This window comes from Streptopelia decaocto (genome assembly GCF_964273445.1).
Source record: "Streptopelia decaocto genome assembly, chromosome: 2".
In the NCBI taxonomy this organism is placed as follows: domain Eukaryota; kingdom Metazoa; phylum Chordata; class Aves; order Columbiformes; family Columbidae; genus Streptopelia; species Streptopelia decaocto.
Window position 1 is genome coordinate 28,890,572 of NC_138655.1, and position 21,897 is coordinate 28,912,468.

The following is a 21,897-nucleotide window of genomic DNA, read 5'->3' on the forward strand; positions in this document are numbered from 1 at the left end:
AAACACAACAGAAAAGTGCTCTGAAATGCTGCAGCCTTTCTACATGAGTGACTTCCATGTAAATGCTACAGAACAGCTTTCCAGATAGTTCCTCACATAATATGGCTTCTGAAGAAGCAAGAGTGTGTAGAGCACAAGGTAAGAATGAGAACACGTTTTCTTCTGCATTTAGATAACATTGATATATTTGTATCACAGAGTCAAGAGATCACTGGGATGGAAGCAGACCCATAAATTAGGCCAATTTTAAACTTTACAGTAAAATTACATTCATTAACCCAATTGTGCTAAGAGTTCATTCTTAGCAGAATGTATTAATTTTCACATATTATCAGCTGTTAGCATGGACACGAAGCAGTCAGTCCGTGACGGCTGTATCCCACCTGTGCTGGAGCACACAGCACCAGAGTGGACGCCTCCTCACTGTGCTGATGGCTCCAGCCCTCAGAGGTCTCCAGGGCCTGGTGCAGGATCTCTGTGTGCAGGCAGCTCAAGCGGGGCTCTTACTTCAGTCCCCTCCCACAGATTTGGGATCTGAGCCTTTTGTAAGGCTGCAATCTCTAGGCAATTCCCCACCCTCCACCTCCATCCGTGAACAACATTACTGTGTGAAGCAGGGAGGGGGTGTTGTTTTCTCAGTCCGCTGCAGGTGCCTTATTCAGTTGTGGGGCTGTTTTTCTATTTTGCTTTGCTGCTGCTTCCTTTCTTAAAGCCAAAGCAGTCCGTTCCCAGCTCTCAAAGCTGTGCCAGTCCCTAACCATCACTGAGTAGTTTTTTATGCTTTCAACTTGCGCCCATGTTCTCAAGGCCTTTTACAACCCACACTTAAGCTACACTTCATCACCAGAGGTATCAAGCTCTAGATCACACAGCTTGATAACAAGCCCAACTGGCCTCACACAATTAGCCAAAGGCCAGGGGCCTTTTGCTGGCACCAGTGCTTTTACCGGGCTGCCGGGCACATAAATGGATATACAGAGTTACAACATATCATTGTACCTATGCCTGGGTTCTGAACAAGCTGATGGAAAACTCTTAGTGGCTTCTATGGTCATTGGGGCATCAGGACTCTGCTTCAGCTACTGCCGGATGGGAAGAAATAGCTCCACCTGGTGTAGCAACACAGAACTCATTTTACTACTTACTGTTTCCCTTACTACTGCAGCATTAATCAAAGTGTAGTACTGGACAGTTCAGGATGTAATAACAAACAAATGAAATAAATGCCCATGGACAGTAGAGACAGCAAAGTCTTCATTGTGAAAGAAGTAGAACAACCATGTTAACAGAAGGCTTATGAATAGCTTCCATAAGAATCTGTTAGTTTATTATCTCCCCTTTTTCAAAAGCCCAGTAGGAAGCCTGTTGCTGGTAGAGAACCACACTGTGCTGCCAAAAATGACTTAGGTTGCAGGAGCTGCACATTCTTCATCAACAGTGGCTGAGTAAACACTTTCAGGTAAATTCTTGCATCTCTCATTACAAGAATCTTTACCTCAGTGAAGGAAAACCTGAAGCACTTGTCTTTGGGCCTTTCTACCTTCTTTTCCCTTATTAAACATGCTAATTCATAATTTTGTATGATGCTTTTCATCTATATCTGTGTTTTGACCCATACTGACAAAACAGTTAAAAATAAACAATGATTAAAAATAATTATTTATTATTAAAATATTGTACAAATATTTACATGTTTCTTGAACCATCAAAATACATCAAATAATTTCTTCTCTAGCAAACAAGAAAAAAGTGCATTATAGTGTATATATTTGCTTAAGTTTGTCCAGTACATGTTTTCAGTGTATACATTAATAATCTTCAAAGGTCTTGTTGAATATCATTCAGTGCATGTGTAAGTCGTCTCATTTTACTTTCCATGGCTTTTTTATTGTTTGCCATTTCCTGTAAAAGCTGCCGCATTTCTTCTTCAACACAATAAACCTGAAAGAGGACAGAGATCATAAAGAATTCTTGTGTTTCTTTAATACACCTAAAAAAACTTAATTTGTCAATTTTTAACACTGATGATCAATGCAAGGGTTATATGCTTATGTTTAAATAAGCAATGCACTGCTTTTGCCACTGGATGCAGTAGCAGAGTTTTGCTTTAAAAAAAGTATTAACTTGCTAGGAGATGGTGAGTAATTTATCAAAACCAAAATACTTGCTATGTAGAAAAAGCACCAGTTGTCACACTAGTAAGAATGTAGTACATGACAGCATCAGTAACTGTTAACACTGGCCTAGGTGAGTTAAATGGGTTATACAGCATAATCATAATTATTTTTTCCTGTATCGATAAGGAATGTTTAGCTATTGCTTTGCTTGAATACAGAACCTCATGAGGGTACAGTTCTAGAGATTTTTCTTGTGGTGCCAAGATTGAGTACTAAACCAGGGCTGCTTCCATCCAGAGATCAGCCAGAAAACCAGGTAACTTTAAGCACCACTGTTCTAGTGTCTGTAGAATAAAAATGCAAATACAGTAAACACATAAATTTAGTATTAAAGTTACTTTTTCATTTGCTGCTTCAATTTGTTTTTCCTTTTCCTCTGTCAGCTGCAATAATTCTGCCTGATGAGCTGCCAACATGGACTCGAGTTGCTTTCTAAAAGCATCATCCATTTGACGGAGTTTTTCCACAGCAATCCTAAAAAATAATTAAACAAAATAAAAAAAAACACACCAAAAACCAAAAAACAAAACAAAAAGTCACCACACTCCTGGAAACAACCAAAGTATTTTGCTTTGCCCAATTCTGCCTTCAATGAGGTTTTAATAACACAGGCATTAAGACAATTATTTCAATATCTAGCTTCAAAAGTACATGTTCTAGTTTTATGCACCACATTTAAGGCTTCTGACCCTCCCCTTAGCAAAAACATTTAATCACTAGCAAAGAGTACAAAGATTTGGGATTGCTACTATCAAGAGGGAGTCCCTGTTTTCAAACATCTGCTCAACAAGTTTTTGCTTCCTGAGAAGTCAATGACTGAACTATGCAATCCTGTAAACAGCCTGGCCGCGTGCATCTCACAGAAACAGAAAAGTGTCTGCTTCACAGCAGTGAAGCATTTCCTTGGCTCCAAGCAAATTCTGCTTTTAGGGGATAATTCTAAAATATCTAGCAACAGAAAGCAAGGCAAATTATTCCACTATACAATGAATTCACATCAAAATTTTGATACAGAACAGTTATTTGGAACAAAATTTCAGTTTCACTACTGATCTTTCAACCATTACAAAACCCAGTAACTATTGACATTTTGAAATGTGTGGGCATTTATTTTTTGCCTTTTGTTGTTGTTGTTTGAGTTTTTTTGGTGTTTAAATCAGACTTGACCATCCATTTATTTTCTTTCATTTAATAATCAAATGACCTTCCCTAATTACACTTTCACTGGTAATTTTAAACTGTTTAATTTAAAAATGTAAGGCAAAAAACCTTAGTCATACTAGCTCATTCCTTCAGTAACAGTCTGGTTATCACTGCTAGATAAATATGCAGACTTATTGACTAGCTCATCTTAAGAATAGTTGGAAGGAAGAAAAATAAGAGAAGGGGGCCACAATAAAGTAAAAAAAAAAAAATAATGCTATCAAACTATGCTAATGACAAGCAGCAATCCAGCAATCTACTGTAGTGTAGTCTCCAATTATTTTCAAAGAAAATGGCATCATAGCTAAGAAGTTTGAAGTACAAATGCTGTAACTGAACACCAGTTCCACAAAATAAGTCACCTGTATAGCAAGAACTACTTGCATGCATGCAGAGCTTGCAGCAGCTGGGCTCACCAAGTACTTAAAAAGGTGTTGTGTGTTCTTTCACCACATCATCCAATATTTTTTATGCCTTTTCACAGTGCAACTCTATAATAACTGAGCAGTCACAAAATAAGCTATGAAGGTTTTCACCTCTGAGTTTGAAGACTTTTATTTCTCTCTTCAATCAGCTTCTTCTCTTTGATATCAAAGCTCTCCTTCATTTGTTTAACTTGCACCTCCAGCTGGCTTAATAGCTCTCCTTTACCTTGCCACTTCTTTTTCAGTGCACTGAAAATCAAACACATATTTACAATGAATGTAGATACTACTCCTTTGGAGGGTGGAAAAAGTTTCCATTTTTCCATGTTTCTGTGCGTTGTAATTGCAAGCAAGTATTCTCTGAACAAAAAAGAACTTCATGGCAGTGCTGCATGCTATTACAATCCCAAAGAATTATTGCCACTTGTATGTATCACCTGTGTGCGTTCTTAATGTCATCAAGTTCTACTTCTTTTTCTTCCACCAGTTGCTTTAATTCCTCTTTTCTTTCATTTTGCCTTTTTAGTTTTTCCATAAGCTCTTCAATTTCAGCAGCTTTTTCATTCAATTGTACTTGAAAAAATTTCTGAGCTTCCACATTTTCTTCGTGCTGTTTTCTGATTTGTTTATCTTTTTCTTGTAAGGCCTTTAGAAGAGAAATATTTTAGAACACGTGAAGTCCCTTCATTTTAACTTTATTGTTACCCTTAAAGAGTATCATTTCGTCTATGCTGGAATAAAACAGAGACTGACATGGAAGTTTACTCTTCTAAACCTATTATTTTATGAAAAACACTTAGTAAAGTGATAGTCAAATAATCTTCATCTGAAAGAAGTCACAGTTCAAAAAAAGTATCAAAACAAAGATCTGAAATGGAAAGAAAAGTTTAGAACTCTAATATAACAACTTATTCTACATACACAAATCACTGAACTCGCATTCTGATTCGTGGCTCTATGGTTTATGAGCAAACTATCTAACCTTGACTTACATAACATACTATAAAACTTTTCTCTGATTAATAAGCTAAAGTCTTAAGTCACTAAATTAGATTAATGGAATTAATAGAACAAAACGTACAAGTTCTGCTGTTAAAAATATTGATTTACAAGAAGAAAAAAAAATATTTTAAAGTAAACCTGAAGCAAAATTAATATTTTCCCCCTTTTAAATGCACAGTAAGAATTATGCCATCCTGTTTTTTCCTCCCAAGAGGAATTATCAAGAATAACTTGAAGCAAGGCAAAGACAAGAAAGTCCTTACATAAATATGGTTCAATGAAAGATTCAAAGTAGCATTTCTGTACATCAAGTTAATACAAAGTCCTCTTCTCCTCTCAATGAAATCACTTGCCCCGACGGCCCAACTGAACTTCCCCAGTAGCTAAAACTAGGATTGCAGAGACGACTTTCATTACAGCCTTTACAGTAACTTTCACTGCAAGTCTTCATTTTAGCTAAGGACACAAATAGTCAGACACAGCACTTACTTCTTTTAATTTCCTAATTGTTTCTGTCTGATCATCCACTATTTTGTTCTTAATTTTTATAGTATCACTGTCTTGTTCCTTTTGCTTTTTTAACGTCTCAATTTCATTTGTTAAAACTTCAATTTTTGCCTCCAGTTTTCCCCGATCTTGAGCAAGATGAGCTCCTAGATAAAACAGGATACTCACACTGCAGCACTCATTTTACAGATCACTTCAAGAGTATGTTGGGGAAGGGGGGTGTGCAGGGGAAGAACCACCTTGAAAACTGAATATGACCATTTTGCCCACTGAAAACACTGTAGTGCTTTAATCTATAGGTTGGTAACACTTAAGACGAAACACAGAACTGATGGTCTGTATTTTATCCTTTGAAAATTTCAACAAAAGTCAACAGTAATTTTTACAGACTCGGCTAATCTCAAATAGCCCACAAGGTGGTGCTGAGTCACATGAATCATGGAAAACATGAAAGAAGCCCAAGCTTTTTTTCACCCAATATTAAAAATATTTAACTTTTTTTTTTGTTTAAAGATACCTACTGAAATTTTCACATTAGACTTAATCTAGTAGACTAGTAGCATTACATAACACTATTTACAAATCCTTGTTTTCCTATTGTAGTTTCATGTTTAAACATTCTTTGTATATCATTATGGTATTTTGACATTTTAGGTAAATAGATAAAATGCATTCACAACTAACCCACAACTGCTGTTATAGTTCCTATAGCGAAACAGAAGATCTATTTTAGCACACCATCTTTACAGCTGGATAAGATCAACAAGGCATCCAGAGACCTTGTCATGATTGCACCTATATTGGAGTTTTTATTTGAAAGGTATGGCATTGAACACCGCCATTTTGTCTGCAAAAGAATAAAAATTTTACCCTGTTGTGCCAACTCCTGCCCCCATAGTTTTCTTTCCATTTTCAACCCATCAATCACAGATTCCTGGGCTGTCAGCTGAGAAATAAGTTTTCCATTTTCCTTTTTCAGAAGTTCAACTTGCAGAGCCTTCTGTTTGTCCTCCTCAGTCACAGTTTCAAGTTCCCCGGTTCGACACTGTATGAATGAACATTGGAAAAAGACAGTGAGAACCTTTAAAACAACTATTCAAAATTTCAAATCAACACTAAGCAGCTAGGAAAGTAATACTGATATAGAGCAAATTAAGTTCACTGAGGAATATTCTGTTTGCATACAGGGTTCTATCTGCATCTCTTCCCAGTGCCGAAACACAAACATTTCCTTCAAATAGACCTACTTTGATCCCCAGGAAGCTGTAAAGCTGATTTCCAAATAGCCACCTTAAATTATCAATCCCATTATAAAAACTTGTTTAGAATCATAAATGCACAAGTCAAAAAACAAGATAAACTAAAAGTCACAGAATCACAGAATGTTAAGTCAAGATATTAAAAACCAAATCAAAAGCAGACAGAAGCTGGGATGAACTTCCACTTCCCATGATAAAGATTTATCTTCAGTTATGCAGGCTACTTTTTGTTTTACAGATTACAGCTGTTTAATATAGCTATTTTTAAATTTTGTTTTTAGCAGCATCACTGTCTGGCAGAATCCTGTTCTGTGTAACAAGAGTGTTTGGACACCCCAACAGCAACATGTAGGGAGAAGATTAGAAACAGCTGTGCAGGGCTGCACTGGATACATACACGGCCTGGATCACACAACAGTTTAAAAGTTCTTTTCCTAAGATTTTAAATAATTATTTATGGACAACATAGTACCATAATATGTTACCATATGGTGATCAGTAGTTCAAGATAAAGCAACTGTGCCCGCAGTATTTAACATTAAAATTAGACAGTAGATAATGGCTAATACTGCTAATTTCATGCAACTCTCAGAGATATTAAGCTGCTAATAAGTGCACTTGATTATTTGTGCAATTTCATTTTTACTTTATGTACAGTGACCACTGCAGAATCATACTGCATTACTTTCAGAGGTTCGTGGGTATTATTGCAGGCTTTTAAATCTCAGTTTAGAGTGACCACTTCTTATATACAAACTGCCAGTGCTCACAAGGCAAGGAGTGCACTTCTGAAGACATGAACAAGTTTAGATTTTGCTACATGAGGAGCAAAGTGTTTGTGAGAAAGGAAATGCAAGATGCAAGAATAAAGGCTGATGTTGAATATTAGGTTTTAGTGCAACAGGAAACACACATCTTTTAGTCAATCTACCTTGTATGGAATTTTTACTTTTATAGATAAAATATTACAAAAAAATCATCTATGGAGTTGAAATGTTTTTGAACACGTACCTTTAGGTTTGCTGTAGCTTCTTCATTTGATTTTGTCAATTCTGCAATCTTTTCTTTCTGTTCTTTCACTATACTTGTCAGGTCCTGGATCAGACTTGCCATCTCTTTTTCCTTTTGTTCCAACTCAAAGAGGGCTTGTTTGTATTCAACTAGATCAGCAGCAGCACTTTCAAACCCCTCTTTTACCTAAAGTTTTATAAAACAATTTGAAAAATGCTAACATTTGCAAAAAGTATGCATACATACAGACAAATGACATTTGAATTTCAAAGAAATGGAATTTCACCAACAGTATGTGAAATTAATGAATATCTGAAAATGGCTTTCTACCAGTTTGTTGGTGATGCTTCAACTCAAAAAACTGTTTCTACTCAGCTACAAGTTTGTAAGAAACAAAAACCTGGAAAAAACTAATTCATGACTGGAAGGGAAGCGGTGCAAAAAAATCACAGGTTGGGAAATAAAAACAGTGCCTTGTTTAAATCTCATTGTTAATTAAGATTAACATGAAATCTGGAAAGATTTTTTCCTTGCAAGAGAAAGATTTGAAGGGTGAAAGAACAGTCTTTTCTTTGCCATCTTCTCCCGTGTATCCAACTGATTTAAAGTGAAGAAAACAAAGTTAATGAAGGTGAAGTATTTAAAATTTTATCTCACTTAATTCTATAGCTAGTGTTCACATTATTTTATATGTTATCTAAGGAATTTTAGTAAGCAAGTTTTGTATTTGAATTTCAAAATGCACATCCAAAATTCAGTTTTGAAAAGTTTAATAATAAAGTTCCCTGTTGTTTAATACGCTGGTATATACATAACCATAACCTTATTAAAACACCACAAAAGTTTTTATAACTGAATATATTCTAATAGAAGGTCAACATCTTTTAAAATAAATTAATACCACCAGATAGAAGTTTTCTAACTTCTTTTGATTAAATTTTACTTAAACAAAAATGCCTTTTGTTTGTTTGTTTGAGTGCTGACTTGCCACTGGGTGTTTATTTTCTAGCAACTGGTATTTCAAATCTTACTACCAGTATTTTCAGATGAATCCTTAGAGCAAAGATTTTAAGGATCAAAAAAAAAAACAATCAAAAACTACAAACCCAAACACTTTCTTTAAAGAGATGAAATGTTCTCTTAGTCTTACCTCTTTAAACCTTTTTCCTTCAATAGTTAAAGCTAAACGAAATTCATCTTCTAAATCCATATACTTCTTGTTTAACATATTAATTTTCTCCTCAAATTCTTTAACACGCTGCTCATGCCTCTGTTCCTCTTTAGCCACTTGTTTTGACACAGCATCTTGAAATTCAGGTCCATTTAAAGCAACTCGAGTTTCAAGTTCTTTCCTGAAGTAACCAAACGTATAGTTGAGACAAGAACTGCAGTATCTCACAATGCTGTTTCAATTAATTTCCTTAGTATTTCTTAAAAAGGATAACAAATTACATAATAAATGGGATAAATTCCTTAGTTTCACAGACAGATTTCAGTCTTCTATGACAATGGTCCTGGGATGAGGGAAAGTGCATTGACTACCATTAAAACACTCAAAGGAATGATCTTTTTGATTCAAGCTTCTGTACAAATTATTCAAATTGCTCTTTTGCTGCTAGTTACCATTTGTTTGCTGTGCTAATAGCAAAGATCTGAAAGAGACACTGGAATCAGGAGAAGCACTGTACAGCCAGTTACGCTCTTTCACAGTCATTCTCTTCACCCTCATGCAACAACTGTTGATTCTTTCTCAGACCCAAAACCTGAAAAGCAGCAGCACTAGGGTCCTGTTGTATTCCAGGATAAGCCTCCTTTCTGGCTGGAAGCATCCTTATGGGAGAATGGTGAAGCAAAATTACTCTGCACTTGAAGACTATTCTGTTCATCTGAATGAAACCACAAACACAAAACATACCCACTGTCCTCATTACATCTTTTGAGGATTTATGTGATAATAAGTGGAAGTTCTCAAAACACAGCTATCAGATTCTTCCCATCTAAACCTGCAGTTATTTTTGTGTTTGAATATACTTATGCTTGTACAATTTGCAAGTGTAACCACCTTATTTTATTAATAACCTCCCTCAGATACTAGTATACCACATACCAATTGTTGCTTTAGTTTGTACACATATTTTATTATATTAGCTTAAACAGCATAGAACTTGTGTTCAGGTATTTTCCAAAACCAGGAAATTTTGGGAGGCAAATAAGATAACAGCCGGGCAAGCCACCCACCCACCTAACCTAATGCAACATACTGTAGAAGCAGACTTTTTTTTTTTTTGGTAGGAACACTTTGTGTTATTGTAGTATATGCAAATCTTCAGAATAATTCAAATGCAATTTTATTTTTATCTATTTAGCGTGGAAATAAAAAGTTCAGCCATATAAGAAGACAACAATCTATCAAATGACAGGCCAGAAGAACACAGTTGCCTACATGGACTTATGAATCATTAATCTACAAGATATGAAGATATTCTTAGATGAGCAAGAAAATGGGTGGGAAGACATCTACATTTTCATAAAGACCATCTCTCCCATTAAAAAAAAAAAACCAAAACCTCCACATTTTCCTGAATGCGTTTAAATAAAACACATTTGCAACACTAGTATCTGTATTTTGTGAAAAGAAAAATAGAAGACCCCATACCTTTGCTCTTGCTCTCTTAATATGAGTAGCTCATGTAGTTGTTTTATCTTCTCCTTCTGTTGTCGCAAGGATATTCGAAGTAACTGTACTTCTCTTTCATTTGCTGATGCTTTAAGCTCTGCTTCTTGCACCTGTTTCATCTGTGTAGAATTCATAAAGAGAGGAACAAGATTTTCTTGAAACTGTTATCTATTCTTCATGTCTTATACTAGACTACAAAGGAACAGGTGCTTTAATAAAAGTTTCAAACATGACCACCTGGGCCATTATGTTTACAGCATGCCCAACAACTGTCAGTATTTTTCATAAAATTTTATGGAATTATGTTACCTAGCCCATTTAATACATTTTGTAGCACTTGCAGAAATTTAAGACAAGATGTTTAAAATTAGCTTAACTCGCTACAACACACAAAAAGCAACTTTCTTGAAGAACCAAGAACATTTACTTAATTTAAAAAAGAACCTGAAGGTGTCTTGCAGAAGTGGAACAAGTGTATTGTCAGAATGATTTCCTCAATTCCAAATTCTTGTACAGTAATGCTTGCATTATTTCCAAGCAAAACATTTTTAGCTGTATTCAACACCACTTTTTTTTTTTTTTTAAACAATCCAGTTAACAGAATTCTGTATCTTTCTCAGTTTCACAGATTAAAGTTCCTGAACAGAGCTGCAAAAAATGGAGTATCAGTATAAACACCAGGTGGCACACTCCACTTTTTCCATTTGATGCAAGCTTTTATGAAAAATTCCATTTTATAATCTTAAGCCTTTTACACACAAAGCTGTCTTTTCTGTCTCAACAAGTAGGAAAAAATATATGAATAAAGTTATAAAAAAGGTTTTAATTACTTATTAATTAAGGCTGCAAATTAGAGCATGCAAAAGAAACAGCAGAGGTGATATTAATGGAGATATTCTTATTTCTAATCATTACTTGTAGCATTTACATCAATCCTTCTGTGTTCAAGCAGTGAGCAGTAACTACTATCTTGCTAAGGAAAGCAAAGGGTCTCCACATTTGGTACTTACACAGTGGTAATCTCTTTGCTTTCCAGAGTATCAAGTCTGTGAGTGATTAACAGACTACTCTAAGTGTCAGTTGTCTAATGGCATAGCTAGAATGCAGAAACAACCCAGTTTACTTGCCAATGCTCACAAGAAAACAAACAACCCCCCCAACAAAACAAAAAAAATCCCAAATCTATTTGCAGACTTCCATCGCAACTGTCCACTCAACTTGATTTTTGCCACTGAGAAGTCACCAGTGAATTATTCAGTCAGAAATAGTGGCAATATGTGGGTCCAGCATCTTGATCTTAACGTATTTGTATACTGAACAAAGTGACTTTGACAACAAAAGCATCATGATCTTCCCCAGCTGTAAAAACTAAATGAACAAATCCCAAAGCAAACAAATAAACCTCAAAACGATCAGAATCTTTAAAATAAGTTCTCAGCAATTACTGTTTTCTTGTGGTTGCAATTAGAAGCATCTAACTCTTTAGACTGGCAAAACAAACAGAACCACTAGATTCCCATCCCACTAATATGATCTTTATTGATTTCAGCAACATTTAAAAAAATGTCTTTGTTACTGTGTATCTTCAGAAAATATAAACTCAGTTTTAAGTACATAGGACTTGTTTTCCTTTGTCTTAAGACCACATCACATGAGATATTTCTATTTATAAAATACATTAATTGATAATTGAAATGTATAATTGTTATTAACTACTACTACATAGAAAAAACAATCAGCTTTTATTGTGGAAAACACAGACTTAAGGCTTGAAAAATCTAGTGTTTTTAAAATATCTTGAGTAGCCATCCTGTTGCCGTTATTCTTTACTCATGAAAAATATTTACCTCTATTGTTTGTTGCTGCAGTCTCTGTGTCTCCATCTTGGATAGTGTTTCTTCTAAAGTTTGCATGGCCTTCTGATGTTCTGCTTCTTTATTTCTTGCCTGATTTAACTCATTAGTAAGTCTTTCAGTTTCACCTTTCAGTTGTTGGACATCTGCTTGCAGTCGTGCTTTAACATATCTCTCTTTCAATATAAAGTCTTTTAACCTGAGAATGAATGCAAGAAAATTGTATTACAAATAGTATTTAGTTTGATACCAAATACATTGAGAAGAAGACATTAGTAAGTGATGCAAGCACCTTATCTTGCTCTTTGCTGAGTTTTACTATATACAGCACCATCATGTAAACCTGTTTAAAAAATATGGAAGCTATTACTAAAGTCATGTGTAGCATGACTACATGTAGTTTAATTTTAAGGGAAATTAAGCTGGAGACAACCTCATAGATGCTCTTTAAGGAAATGACATTCTGGTTTCATTTTACTTTATAGAGAAGTCAAACATATAGCATCAATTTATAATTCAGTAGTTTTCTTAAGAAAAATTTGCCATACCCTTAAATATTCTAATAATTTTTGATACAAGTACTATTTCAAAAGTAAAGGAACATATAAGCCTTTTATCCAAGGTGATAACAAATAAAGGTAGGAAGTGAACCTAAAACAAAAAGAAAAAAAAAGTGGGTGGGGGAGGGAAATAATCACAGTCATGGACGGTAACTCAGGAAGCATTTGACTTGTTTCTTTCTTACAAGAATGACAATGTGTCTTTGATAAATATGATGCAGTTAAGAAAAAGCCAAATAGAGCAGACATCTCCAATCATAGCTGACAGCAAACAATGCTTTGTTAGAAGGGAGAACTGAAAAAAAGGACACTGCTCAGAACTTACAAGGATGACGATAGCAGTCTATCTGAAGATATGCTAGACCTGACCCACACAACGTATTGCCTATTGGCCAGCTCTGGCCTGCCAGAAACCTCTGCGTGCAATTGCACCACGCAGGGGAAAAAAAAGAGAGCTGTTTGTATAGGTGGAAAGGCAGACTGGAAATTGGAAGCTGAAATTATGACATGAAACAGCTACAAGAACTTGAATGGAAAGAAAAAGTACAATTATGATACAGATTGCTTGGCAAGTAATGGCTGGAAATGTAGGTTAGTGACATACTGATAGTGTTCCAAGAGAAGAACAGGAAGAAAGCTGTAGAAAAGAATTTCCCTAGGTAATACAGAGAGAAATTCTAGCACTACTTCTTGATGCATTATTTTGTAAGTATATTGTTTAAAGCTGTTCTCATTTCTTAAGGCTTTAATTTGAACTGTCCTGAATTAAAACCCAAAACTCTTAAACTACAGCACTCTGTTTCCCTACCTGCCTGTAGTGTATACAGCCATACTCTGAATGTTCTTTTCTTCTTTTGCATGTTTCTGTAGTTCTCGGACATGCTCTATTAATTTCTTTTCTGCTTGTTCTGCTTTCCACCTCCTTTCTTTCTCTTGATCCAGTTCCTGAATCAGCGCCTTAGGAAGAATGTGGTAAGAATCAGCTTACTAGGAAACATTCAAATGTGGCCAAAAAAGACAAACAATGTTAATAATTGTTGGACAAGATTTTTTTTCCCTTTCTGGAATTCACGGATGGCAGAGGAAAGTGCAAGCCACCAGGCCAAAAACCCCCTAAAAGTGAGATAAAATCAGTTATCTTCCAGCTGACACTACAAGAACTCTACTCTTTTTTTTTTTAATGCTAATCTACACAATTATTTTTGTCACCTCTAATTCTTAAGTTCCACCAGGAGACATATGCTTGGCTTCTGCTGAAGACATACTCATATTTAACTTGAAATTATGCAAAACATACTCGGTATGTTGATTGCTCTGTGGCATTTGAATTAATTTCTTCTACTTTTTCTATATTGCTCTGTCTTTCAGTTAATATTTCAGCTTTTCTTCCCACTACTTCCAAGTTTCCTGTATCAGGTGATGAATTAAGATGAGCATCTCTCTGACTGGAGCGTAGACACTTTGAGGAACTCTTCTCTTCTCTATAATAACAGGACATCAAAGTATATTTAGGAATATGCAGAGTTTAAACAGTAACAGAGGATTCAGACACTTTTACAGGATGAAATTTTACAGTTCTGTGTAAAAGCTGAATTGTGCAGAGTTCAAAAACACCCAGAAAATAATTTGCAAGCAGATCATAAAACAAACAGCTAAATTAAAATCTTCAACTGTAAAGTGTGTAGTACTGCCAGATGCTATCTGAAAAACATCTTATGATCACATAGATACAAAACAATGTTAGAGAAGCAGAGTAGCTGTAGACCTGCAGTGGCCGACTAAACTGATATATTCCAATTTATATCTTCTTCTATTAATCACTTCTGATATTTACTACATAAATCAAACAAATTACTATGACATCTTTGGTTTCATCACAAGATATGGGCAGTTACGCTCCTGAACATCTTTCTGACACCATGAATCTTTTTATTTTTTTAATTTGACTCAGTTCTCCTGTCTGTGGAGAATTCTTCTGTCTCCACAATTTATAACTACGTTGAAATAGTGTTAGAATTTTGAAAGTCTTAATTTTGGAATCTTCAGTTCAATTTCCTTGTCACCTAATGACAGAAAATGCTCATATAGGAAAATGACCTGAGTGAAAAGCAAACTTCAAAAGTTTTTCAATAATACATAGCACCTAAAGGACAGAAAAACAAGGATGCAGAAGGTTATATATGAACAGTTAGATTAAGAAAGAAGCAGCTTGTATATTAAACATTAATGAGCGGGGCCAGCTGACAAATACCTCTTTTTATTTGGGGCAAGTGGAACACATCTAAAGCTTAACACAATTGTCTTCTAATCAACAGATTTGTTATAAAATCTCAGTACCTACTGATATTTAGAGCATTATTAACAGAGCTAATTTACCCGACTTGTCACTTTCAGCAAAATGTTTCAAATCATGTTCACTCTGACAATATCCAGCTTAAATTAATTTTGGATTTATATGGCAAACATCAGGATACCTGTCAGTTATTTTGTTCTTAGGATGATTCACATGACCCCTAGTAGATAAAGTAGTTTTATGGTAAGTAGGGATCTTGCTTCTTTTCACAACCTTTCTGTTGTTCTCTTTCCCACTCTCTGTTTCACTCTCAGAAGTTGGATCTGTGTCTCTCTTAGCTTTGAGAACATTTGGAGGAGCTTCACTTCTTGAGGTATCAGATACCTAAAAACAGATACAAGTTTTATCTGTTTATTTCTCAATTTCTAAGTGGCTAGTCTCTAACACTTTTTCAGGTGTTGTTTTTAAAAAGTTAACATTTACAAAATAATATTGATACAGAAGAATTGCTTCCAAACTACCCCATCCCTCCTTGCTAAAACATTGTTTTAAAGATAAAAAAAAAACCCCAACAGAACAGCATGCTTCAGAACATGTAATTGTATCTTTCTGAAGTACTTGGAAGTCCGTTTAGAATCCTTTGGTGCAGAAGTTTGGTGCGAAATGTAAAACAAGTGCAGCACTTAAAAAGAAAAAAGCCCTGCAAACATGCAAGGTACACAATCAACTGTTACTAAAACATACCTAACAAACATAACGGACCAACTTGACCTATTACTTAGCAAAATTAAATTTCACCAAGTCTATAATACAGATATTTTACTGCATTTTATGTTTTACTCAGGTTCAGTTACATATTTTGATAGCTTCAGGGTCAAACCTAGAAAGATTTTGTATCTAATGTAATATGATTGGATAGTCTATGGGACTAGGAGAACTATGTTTCTTATTTAGGATGAAAGTTTTCATGATTCAAAGTATGATATTCAGTTTTAAAGACTTTTTATTTTATTGCCAGTTTCTCAAAATTACATTAGCACAAAGTCAGCACATTCATACCAGCAGAAAGCTCCAGTCTGTCCCAGCAAACTCTTGCATTGTAAAAGGAGTATATGCCTTGATAAACAAAACTTCTGTGCAATCACAGGAAAAAAGAAGTTACCTTTTGCAGTATCTGTGAAATTTGATCCTCTATGTTTTTAATTCTTATCTCACTGTATATTTTATGAAGTTCAGCCTTCTCTGGTTCTGAAGATGAGGCAAGCTCTGCAGAGGAGCTGATGGCACTTTGTACTGGTACTCTTGTACGTTGACGAAAATGAGCCAACGCCTGGTCGATATGTGGTGTCACCACTGGTAAGATAACAGAGTTCTATCAAAAGGAAAGACAACCATGTAACAACAATGAGTTGCATGCAATATAAAAATAAAATTTACTAATTTTAAAATCAGCACACAAAAATTATGGCACCTGATCTCTGGGTGATGGGCACCCAGATGAAACGCCCAAAATGTCTTCTAAACACTGCAAATCTGAACACTTTTCTTCTGCTGGGTCCACTGGTTCGCCAGCAATATTTCTCCCATCTAGAACTGTTAGCTGGGGCAATGTCTGGAGAACAGTTTCTCTATAACCTTGAGGAAAAGACCACATTTTAATTGAAATCAATCTCCAAAAGAGATATCTAGTGGGTTTTGGGTACCCTGTCATCTTAAATTATTCATTGCATTTTATTAGAAGAAAATAAAAGTAGTGAGATATCTACAAGTGTCTCATCTTTCCCCAACCGTAAGACTTTCAGCAGGCAACATTACACAAACTGGGAAGCTGCCTGCCTGGTCCCGGTCTACACAGGGATTTTCCCTATTTTCAGCACACTGCAGTCGCACACACAACCAGAACAGTTGTACCAAGTGCAAGGACAGACAAACATAATGGAAAGACAAGCTCTGAAAGTGGCGAGATAACTTCATCCTTTTTTCAGTGAGTGAAATAAGGTGTTATGAAACTGTAAGGCATTGAAGTCAAATTTATTGCAATCCGTAGAATTTGGGCTCCTAAACATTGCAGTTACATTTGAAAGTGACACCAATGAGGTAGATTTGAAGAGGTACGTAAACACTTCCAGAAGAAAGACCAATGGAATTTTCTCAGTTATCCAGGTAGCTTTAATAGTCCTGTTCCTGCTTCCATCGTGTCTAAATGCATTTGTAAACCTTGTTCATGGGTGCTTTTGAAAACATTACTTAAGGCCTTATTTGGCTTCCCTCAATTACCTCAGGTTTCTTTTCAAGAACTGTACACATATTACATCTGTATCATTTACATGCTCACGATATGGGTTGTTATTTTGTGTAATTGTAATTCCTACTGTTCTACACTTTGTAGTTGGCAATGAAATTTTCAGAGTTTTAAATATTTCAGGAAGCATGAAGAGTCATGGACTGACATTTAAATACTTCCTAAATGATCTTTGTGCTGTCCCAAAAGTATCAATCCTCCACTTCTAACTTGCTGTAAGAGATTTTCTCCTTTCTTATACACAAAGGAAGAAAACAAACAAAACCTACACCAAAATAGGATACTACAGTTTAGTTTGTTTGAATACAGAGTGTAGTATTGAAACAGCACAAAAAAACCTACCCTCAACAGAACTGAAAGTGATGTACCCACACACACTCCAACTTGTCTCCACACTGCCTACCATTTTGACGAAAATGCTAATTACTGCAGAGCAACTTATAGTCTGTCACTGCTTACTGAAGCTGTGGGGAAAGGAGGAAAGGATGATAGTGCTTATTACTCATCTTCCTCTTGTAGTCTCTATCAGTAGAAGACAACCACCTACTCCCATGCCTCCTCACTTTCTGTATAGCACAATATCCTTATGTATATTCTTCAAATTCTCCACCCTCCAACGTTATAGTATTACCCTGCTTCCATGAAAATAATCCCTAGCATGACTTTTCAGGATTTGAGGATGCTCAAAATATAAGCCCTACTCACAGTTCATTAAAAATGTCAATTTAAATAGTGTCCGGGCAGCTATACATGTAAAAAAGTAGTAGTTTTGGAGCTAAAATTAATATAAGACCCTGTCTTACTTTTGGGGAAATAGGGTAATACCGCCTTCCTCCCATTTCTGCAATACTTTCTGTTCCCATCGCTCTTTGTCCATCTCTTGCCTTAACCTAAAATGTGAAAAGTTGAACCTTATAAAAGCAAACAAGAAGTTACATCTTTGAGCATATGCCCAGGGCAGCAGACAGGGAGCTTTCTCTATGGAAAACAAATCCATTTTGACAGAATTTAGACTTCTGCAGGCTGGCCAATTTATGAATGATTTTACAAGCTTCTGAACCTTGCTGACAGCTTAGGGGAAATCACTGACCTAAGAAGCACAAAGTACATACCTAAGATGAGATCCCTACCTGCTGTGTGACAAACTGGATTGGCCTTTTCATTTTTTTCCAGTGTCAGATTCGTCAAACAGCGGAGCCCCTTCATGCACTGAAGTAAGTGATCAATATTGTTTACACAGTTGCTGTGAAGGTCAATACGGCTAATCTTATGATTGGTTCCATGAAGGTGCAGAAATCCTGAAAATGTGAGGAAAAAAGGACAAACTGATTTCTGCTATGATGCTAGACTACATGGTTTAGAAAAACAGCATCTTGTTGAAAAATATTCAGTAAATAATTCATCATAACTGGTAATGATGCAACAACTTTTCCTCCAAATCCCTGTTTATTATGTATATATGTATAATTATTTATGGTACACTACTACATAGTACCAAAGTCAAGCTACTTATGGGAGCTAACTTTAAAGAAACAGATTAGTTTCTAAATGTTAAGAAGCAGGGAAAAATAAGCATTTCACTTGAAGTTCCTTTCTATTACTCAGTTCATCAACAAAATCGTTATCGGTGTCCTTTTTAATTTTCTATTATGAACTCCCTTGATTCTGTAGCTTAGAATCTTTGTTGAAATGGTCAGTTGTTGCTTCTACTAATAGATTTAGAAGAAAACTTGCATATCATATCCAAATTTGCATCTTCTGAGACTGCTGTATTTTTCACTTTGGAAATGAGTTTGAAATATTTACTGGACTACTTTGTGAACATGTTCGGTCTGGCCAAACACAGAAGAATAAATTCCAGTTCAAAACAACCCATTATGTTAGAAACTTGAAGGCTGAGAGTAGCAGCAATTGCCACCTTTAGTAGCATTACTCAGTCAATTGGCTGAACTACTAGAAATGTCTAAAAATGCATTTGGTCAAGTTTTTCAAAATTTAAGTGAGGCAAATACTTTTTGCTGCACGTGCCAAAGTCACTTACCAGAGAGATCATGTATGTGATTATACGACAAATTCAGTACAGTTAAATTAAAGAGTTTTTCCAGTCCTAAACAAAATGAAGAAAAAGTAAAAACAGTTAAGATTTTCAGAAGAATGCTCTGCTTTCATAAAATAAAATCCTGCAAAATAAGCCTTTTAAAGTCATAACTACAAATTGTGATAATAAACTACAATCATAAACTAAAAATCATTTTTTTAAATTACGTCATCTTTCTGCGATAAAGCTTACAGAGACTATGTGCTCTTTTTAAAATTTACATAATATGGTTAGTAGCTTATATTAACTTAATATAAGCTTAATTACACATGTATTTTCCAGAAGAAAGCTCTAACACAAGTGTTAGAAAAGCCTCATAAGTTGCTAAACAGAGAGAAATAAATATCACAGACCCTCCACTTTGGTTATGAGATTACAGGATAAGCTGAGGGTGTGCAGCTGAGTCAGGGAACTCAACCCCTCAATCCAGCGGATCTGGTTTGAAGACAGATCCAAATGCCGCAGGTTCCGGAGGTGGCTGAGCCCTTCGATTCTGGCGATGTGATTACAGTGCACGTTGAGCGTGTGCAGGTCTGGGCGGAGGGGCAGCTCCAGCAGGCTGCAAAGGAAAGGTACCACCATCAGCTTTAGTCACTTGGTTTGTTCAGCCTGAAGAAGAGCAGACTAAGGGGAGATCTCATCGCGGCTACAGGTTCCTCACAAGGGGAGGAGGAGGGGCAGAGACCAAACTCTTCTCTCTGGCGACCAATGACAGAACCCGAGGGAATGAAAGGAAGACGTGCCAGGGCAGGTTCAGGTTGGACATTAGGAGAAGGTTCTTCACGCAGAGGACGGTGGAGCACTAGAACAGGCTCCCCAGGGAGGTGTCACGGCCCCAAGCGTGACAGTGTTCAAGAAGAGACTGGACAACGCCCTCAGACACACGGTGTAAACTGTGGGGTTGTCATATGCAGAGACAGGAGTTAGACTCGATGATCCTTGGGGGCTCCTTCCAACTCAGGACTTTCTATGATTAGCTCCACGGCCGGGCCGCCCTACCCGGCGCTCCCCACGGCCACAGCCACTGCCTCCCCTCAGCCCAAGGGCCCAGCTCTCCGCGCCCGCTCCTCACCTCTTAACGCCTTGATCCATGAGGCTGAGCTCGCCGGGGATGGCGCGGCCGCCCGCCATGGCGCTGGGCCACCCGCACGAACCGCCGCCTCACTTCAAACTTCCCTCGCCGCCCAACGGCGACACTCAGCGCTTTACGGCTGAAATACAGCACCCGCACGACAACACAGCCGTATAGCAACACCTCCACACTTCTCTTCCCCCTCCCTCCCGCTCGCCGCCGCGGTCAGGGCGCACGCACAGGAAAATGGGTGGGGGAGGGAGAGGGAGGAGCACTTGGGAGCATGCGCACCGCAGCAGGTGAGGCCGCTGCCTGCCCGGCGCGGGGCGGGGCTGAGGCGCTGTGGGGCGGGGCTCTCCCTGAGCCCGGAGCGCGCAGCGGGGGCCTGCGGGTGCGCGCCTGTCGGGAGCAGCGTCGACCCGGGCTTTGCTTTGTTGTTTTTTTTGTTTGTTTAGGGATGATTCTAGCACTGCGATGGAACCCCCAGGTTTCAGCACACTGGCCCTGAACAGGCAGGCCCCTGGGCAATGGCCGAACCTGCTGCATTGCCCAGGCCTGCCTGAGCTTCAGCCACTTGGAATCAGAATGTCCTGAGTTGGAAGGGACCCCCAAGGATCATCGAGTCCAACTCCTGTCCCCGCATATGACAACCCCACAGTTCACACCATGTGTCTGAGGGCATTTTCCAGTCTTTTCTTGAATGCTGTCAGTCTTGGGGCCGTGACACTTCCGTGGGGAGCCTCTTCCAGTGCTCCAGCACCCTCTGCGTGAAGAACCTTTTCCTAATGTCCAACTTAAACCTGCCCTGGCACATCTTCCTGCCATTCCCTCGGGTTCTGTCATTGGCCACTAAAGTGAAGACGTCAGCACCTGCCCCTCAACCTCCCCTTGTGAGGAAGCTGTAGACCCCAATGAGGTTTCCCCAGTCTCCTCCAGGTAGACCTCTTCTAACAGACTTCTTACTTGGACTGTACATGCTTTTAAATATCAGTGCTATGGTAGTAGCCCTGTACAGTACCATACTGAAATTTTTTCATGGATGGTATAGCATCAATATATAAGCTTACGGTACAACCCTGAGCATTTGATACAGAAAATTCAGGCGCATCCTGATGGTGTGGGTGGTAGGTTATATTTATCTAACCATCTAAAAGTAAAGTGGAATAATTTCCAGTGAACACTTCATACAGACGTTGGGATTGGATTAGTTTCAACCCATCTCTTGCTTTTTACTACAGGGGAAGCCTAACAAAGTCTAGACACCTAGTTATTAAATACCTACATTTACACAGAAAAGTGGTATCGTTGGACATGCTTCCCAGCCACTGATTATTAATATCTGTTACTGCAAAAAATCCATCATACTTTTCTTTACACATTACAGCCCAACAAAGAATGTATACAGCAGCTCATGTAAACACACTAATATTGATATTTTAACAAAGAGGAATACTTGAG

At 37.2% G+C, this 21,897-nt stretch overlaps 1 protein-coding gene across 1 annotated transcript; it reads right to left on the bottom strand.

Annotated features, from left to right (window-relative positions):
- Positions 1–1,642: 1,642 nt before the first annotated feature.
- Positions 1,643–20,599, bottom strand: LRRCC1 (leucine rich repeat and coiled-coil centrosomal protein 1). Its single transcript, XM_082046027.1, has 19 exons — positions 20,440–20,599; positions 19,721–19,926; positions 19,311–19,376; positions 18,400–18,567; positions 16,439–16,602; positions 16,130–16,339; positions 15,149–15,351; positions 13,972–14,155; positions 13,483–13,631; positions 12,109–12,313; positions 10,241–10,380; positions 8,735–8,936; positions 7,585–7,770; positions 6,185–6,359; positions 5,297–5,460; positions 4,243–4,451; positions 3,917–4,054; positions 2,516–2,651; positions 1,643–1,941 (listed from the first exon to the last, which is right to left on the bottom strand). The coding sequence occupies exons 1-19, from the start codon at positions 20,496–20,498 to the stop codon at positions 1,819–1,821; spliced, it is 3,087 nt and encodes a 1,028-aa protein (XP_081902153.1). The 5' UTR covers positions 20,499–20,599; the 3' UTR covers positions 1,643–1,818.
- Positions 20,600–21,897: the final 1,298 nt, after the last annotated feature.

Coding starts and splice junctions, on each gene's coding strand:
- LRRCC1 (XM_082046027.1), bottom strand. CDS start 20,498: ATGGCGGGCGGCCGCGCCATCCCCGGCGAGCTCAGCCTCATGGATCAA. Junction 18,568..19,310: donor TCACATACATGATCTCTCTG/GTAAGTGACTTT, acceptor TCACATTTTCAG/GATTTCTGCACCTTCATGGA. Junction 5,461..6,184: donor GCAGGAGTTGGCACAACAGG/GTAAAATTTTTA, acceptor TGTTTTATCTAG/GAGCTCATCTTGCTCAAGAT.